This window comes from Babylonia areolata, chromosome 23 (genome assembly GCF_041734735.1).
Source record: "Babylonia areolata isolate BAREFJ2019XMU chromosome 23, ASM4173473v1, whole genome shotgun sequence".
In the NCBI taxonomy this organism is placed as follows: Eukaryota; Metazoa; Mollusca; class Gastropoda; order Neogastropoda; family Buccinidae; genus Babylonia; species Babylonia areolata.
In genome coordinates, this window is record NC_134898.1 from 49,250,939 (window position 1) to 49,255,938 (window position 5,000).

At 44.9% G+C, this 5,000-nt stretch overlaps 1 protein-coding gene across 7 annotated transcripts in view; it reads left to right on the forward strand.

Moving 5' to 3' along the window:
- The window catches only part of LOC143298107 (rab-like protein 3), an 18,176-nt gene that overhangs the window by 1,105 nt on the left and 12,071 nt on the right, over nucleotides 1-5,000 (forward strand). For all 7 annotated transcript variants that reach the window (XR_013057351.1, XR_013057352.1, XR_013057355.1 and 4 more), the window contains exon 3: nucleotides 2,389-2,506. Coding sequence is in view for 1 of the 7 variants with exons in the window: in XM_076610805.1 (XP_076466920.1) it covers nucleotides 2,389-2,506 (118 nt within the window). In the remaining 6 variants the exon portion in view is untranslated. The remainder of the gene's footprint in view (nucleotides 1-2,388; nucleotides 2,507-5,000) is intronic.

Sequence of the window (5,000 nt, forward strand, 5' to 3'; positions counted from 1 at the left end):
AAATCATCTTCTTCTTCTTCTTCGTTTGTGGGGTGCAACTCGTACATTCACTTGTATGTACATGATTGGGGTTTTACGTGTATGGCCATTTTTACTCCGCCATGGAGGCAGCTATACTTCGTTTTTGGGGGTGAAAATCAAATCATGTTGCTTAAAACCCAGCCCACCAGTTAAAGAGAACTCAAAGTGATGTTAAAAGGTTGATTAATTAAAACAATGTGAAAAGAACTAGTTTACTCATGTCTCTTTTAGTGGACATAAAACTAAAATCTTGGTGTTTTTTGTTTTGTGTGTGTCTATTTTGTCTTTTTTGATTTCAATTTCTCAAGGAGGAGTCACTGCATTTGTACAAATCCATATACTACACCGCTGCTGCTAGGCAGATGCCTGACCAGCAGCATTACCCAATACACTTAGTCAGGCCTTAACTCTCTCCATACGAACGGCAAAAGAGAAGACGTTAACAGCGTTTCACCCCAATTACCACCATCAAAATATTGCAAGTGGAAGGCTCTTATACTGAAGAGGTGAATGTTGACAAAAAATACCACAATTCTGACGATGGAAGCTAAAGGTTGAGTCATTCAGACACCCACTGGACATCCAAGGGGTCTGTGTAGAGGAGAAGAGAGGACTGGCCGTACTGAGTGAGTTAAGTGTGTGCATATAAATAGTTGTGTACCTATCAGTGTGGATTTCTTCCATAGAATGTTGCCAGAGAACAACACTCTCATTGTCATAGGTTATTTTTTCAGTGTGCCAAGTGTGTGCTGCACACAGGACCTTGGTTTATCATCTCATCCAAATGACTGGACACTCTTTATTTTCTACTTCTAGTCACACATGGGAGAAAGGGCGAGAGTGGAGTTCAAACCCATACCTCACAGAGTCGCTGTATGGGCAGGTGAGCGTCTTACCCATTCTGCCACCTTCTTCCTGAAACTGAAACAAAGCATATTGAAAATACTGAAACGACGGGCTCAATAGCTGAGTGGTTAAAGCGTTGGACTGTCAGTCTGAGGGTCCCGGGTTCGAATCACGGTGATGGTGCCTGGTGGGTAAAGGATGGAGATTTTTACAATCTCCCAGGTCAACATATGTGCAGACCTGCTAGTGCCTGGACCCCCTTCGTGTGTATATGCAAGCAGAAGATCAAATACGCACGTTAAAGATCCTGTAATCCATGTCAGCGTTTGGTGGGTTATGGAAACAAGAACATACCCAGCATGCACCCCCCCGAAAATGGAGTATGGCTGCCTACATGGCGGGGTAAAAATGGTCATACACGTAAAAGCCCACTCGTGTGCATACGAGTGAATGTGGGAGTTGCAGCCCATGAACGCAGAAGAAGAAGAAAATACTGAAACAACATAAGAAGATCACATCAGCAAAGTATGTCTTGGATCAAGTTAAAAACATTGATCGCCCCCAGGAACTGGGACAGGGTGTCGGGGAGTGAGGGTGGGGGGGACAAGGTAAGGAGAGACCGGGGCTTGATGGCATGAGTGATCATAGCATGCAGCACAAAGTTTGTTTTTATTTTTGAAATCATTATCATCAGCATTGTCGTCATCATTATCATCGTCATCACCATCATCTTCATCATCACCATTATTACTATTATTAGCATGAATTTTTATTGTTGTGGTTGCTGTTCCTGTTATCATTATTATTACTATTCATAGTACTTGTAGTGGTAGTATCATTATTAGATATTATTAGTACTAGTAGTAGTATCATCATTATTGTATAATTTCTCCTGGCCTTATTGTGTATTCATGTCAAGTCAAAAAACCATTGAGGCAACCATGTGTTCTGTATTGCCCGTATACTCTGTGTAGCTTATTCAGGATTAAAAGGCTATGCCAGTCTTGAATAAAAGCTTATTTGTGTTTGTGTTTGCACATTTCTTCTGTCATTGCTGCTGTGTGTACATGTCAGATGATCGGTATAAGGACAAGCCTGGCATTTCCTTTTTTGATGAAGTGCCTGGGTTGGTTCCAGTGTACCCTATATTTACCTGTGTGCTCACTTAATCTGTAGCATAAGCAGCATTGACTTGAAGTTTTGTACCTTGTATTCCAATGGAGAGAGTTACCACTCTTCACTATCTGTTAACTCACTCAGTACGGCCAGTCCTCTCTTCTCCTCTACACAGACCCCTCGGATGTCCAGTGGGTGTCTGAATGACCCAACCTTTAGCTTCCATCGTCAGAATTGTGGTATTCTTTGTCAACATTCACCTCTTCAGTATAAGAGCCTTCCGCTTGCAATAATTTGATGATGGTAATTGGGGTGAAACGCTGTTAGCGTCGTCTCTTTCGCCGTTCGTATGGAGAGAGTTAATGATTTGTTCTCATTGAATATTCCATTATTGTATAATTTCAGCTGCATGAGTTCCGGGCAGGGACTCCGGCAGAGAAGGATTTCTTCCTGGAGCTGTGGGACATTGGGGGATCATCCAGCCACCGCAACAGTCGCTCCATCTTCTACCACCAGGTGCACGGTCAGTGCTGTTGTTGTGTGGCGTGTTGTGTTGTGCTGTTGTGCTGTGCTGTGCTGTGCTGTGCTGTGCTGTGCTGTGTTGTGATGTATTGTACTGCACTGTACTGCAACAGTCGCTCCATCTTCTACCACCAGGTGCACGGTCAGTGCTGTTGTTGTGTGGCGTGTTGTGTTGTGCTGTGCTGTGTTGTGCTGTGCTGTGCTGTGCTGTGCTGTGCTGTGCTGTGCTGTGCTGTGTTGTGATGTATTGTACTGTACTGTACTGCAACAGTCGCTCCATCTTCTACCACCAGGTGCACGGTCAGTGCTGTTGTTGTGTGGCGTGTTGTGTTGTGTTGTTGTGCTGTGCTGTGCTGTGTTGTGATGTGTTGTGTTGTACTGTACTGTACTGCAACAGTCGCTTCATCTTCTACCACCAGGTGCATGGTCAGTGCTGATGTTGTGTGGCGTGTTGTGTTGTGTTGTTGTGCTGTGCTGTGCTGTGCTGTGTTGTGTTGTGTTGTACTGTGCTGTGCTGTGCTGTGTTGTGATGTGTTGTGTTGTACTGTACTGTACTGCAACAGTCACTTCATCTTCGACCACCAGGTGCATGGTCAGTGCTGTTGTTGTGTGGTGTGGTGTGTTGTGTTGTGTTGTGCTGTGCTGTGCTGTGCTGTGTTGTGATGTGTTGTACTGTACTGTACTGCAACAGTTGCTTCATCTTCTACCACCAGGTGCATGGTCAGTGCTGTTGTTGTGTGGCGTGTTGTGTTGTGTTGTGTTGTGATGTGTTGTGCTGTGCTGTGCTGTGCTGTGTTGTGTTGTAAATGTACTGTACTGTACTGCAACAGTTGCTTCAACTTCTACCACCAGGTGCATGGTCAGTGCTGTTGTTGTGTGGCGTGTTGTGTTGTTGTGTTGTGTTGTGTTGTTGTGTTGTGCTGTGCTGTGCTGTGCTGTGCTGTGTTGTGTTATAAATGTACTGTACTGTACTGCAACAGTTGCTTCAACTTCTACCACCAGGTGCATGGTCAGTACTGTCGTTGTATGGCGTGTTGTGTTGTGCTGTGCTGTGCTGTGCTGTGCTGTGCTGTGTTGTGTTGTACTGTACTGTACTGCAACAGTTGCTTCATCTTCTACCACCAGGTGCATGGTCAGTGCTGTTGTTGTATGGCATGTTGTGTTGTGTTGTGTTGTGTTGTGCTGTGCTGTGCTGTGTTGTGTTGTGTTGTGTTGTACTGCAACAGTCGCTACATCTTCTACAATCAGGTCCACGGTCAGTGCTGGTGTTGTATGGCATGGTGTGCTGTTTTGTGTTGTGTTGTGCTGTGTTGTGTTGTGTTGTGCTGTGTTGTGTTGTGTTGTGTTGTGTTGTGATGTGTTGTGTTGTGTTGTGTTGTGTTGTGTTGTGTTGTACTGCAACAGTCGCTACATCTTCTACAATCAGGTCCACGGTCAGTGCTGATGTTGTGTGGTGTGTTGTGCTGTTTTGTGTTGTGTTGTGCTGTGATGTGTTTTGTTGTGCGACATTGGGATATATAATAATATATCCTCCAGCCACCGCAAGAGTCACTCCATCTTCTGCCACCAGGTCCACGGTCAGTGCTGGTGTTGTATGGTGTGTTGTGTTGTGATGTGTTTTGTTGTGCGACATTGGGATATATAATAATATATCCTCCAGCCACCGCAAGAGTCACTCCATCTTCTGCCACCAGGTCCACGGTCAGTGCTGGTGTTGTATGGTGTGTTGTGCTGTGATGTGTTTTGTTGTGCGACATTGGGATATATAATAATATATCCTCCAGCCACCGCAAGAGTCACTCTATCTTCTGCCACCAGGTCCGCGGTCAGTGGTGGTGTTGTGTGGTGTGTTGTGCTGTGATGTGTTTTGTTGTGCGACATTGGGATATATAATAATATATCCTCCAGCCACCGCAAGAGTGACTCTATCTTCTGCCACCAGGTCCATGGTCAGTGCTGTTGTTGTGTGGCGTGTTGTGCTGTGCTGTGTTGTGTTGTGCGACATTGGGATATATAATAATATATCCTCCAGCCACCGCAAGAGTGACTCTATCTTCTGCCACCAGGTCCACGGTCAGTGCTGGTGTTGTATGGTGTGTTGTGCTGTGATGTGTTTTGTTGTGCGACATTGGGATATATAATAATATATCCTCCAGCCACCGCAAGAGTCACTCTATCTTCTGCCACCAGGTCCATGGTCAGTGCTGTTGTTGTGTGGCGTGTTGTGCTGTGCTGTGTTTTGTTGTGCGACATTGGGATATATAATAATATATCCTCCAGCCACCGCAAGAGTGACTCTATCTTCTGCCACCAGATTCATGATCAGGGCTGTTGCTGTTCAGCACTTTGTGTTGTGTTGTGCTTTGCTGTGTGGTGTCGTGTGGTGTCATGTGGTGTTGTATTGCATTGTATTGTATTGTACTATATTGCATTGTATTGTATTGTACTGTATTGCATTGTATTGTATTGTACTGTATTGCATTGTATTGTACTGT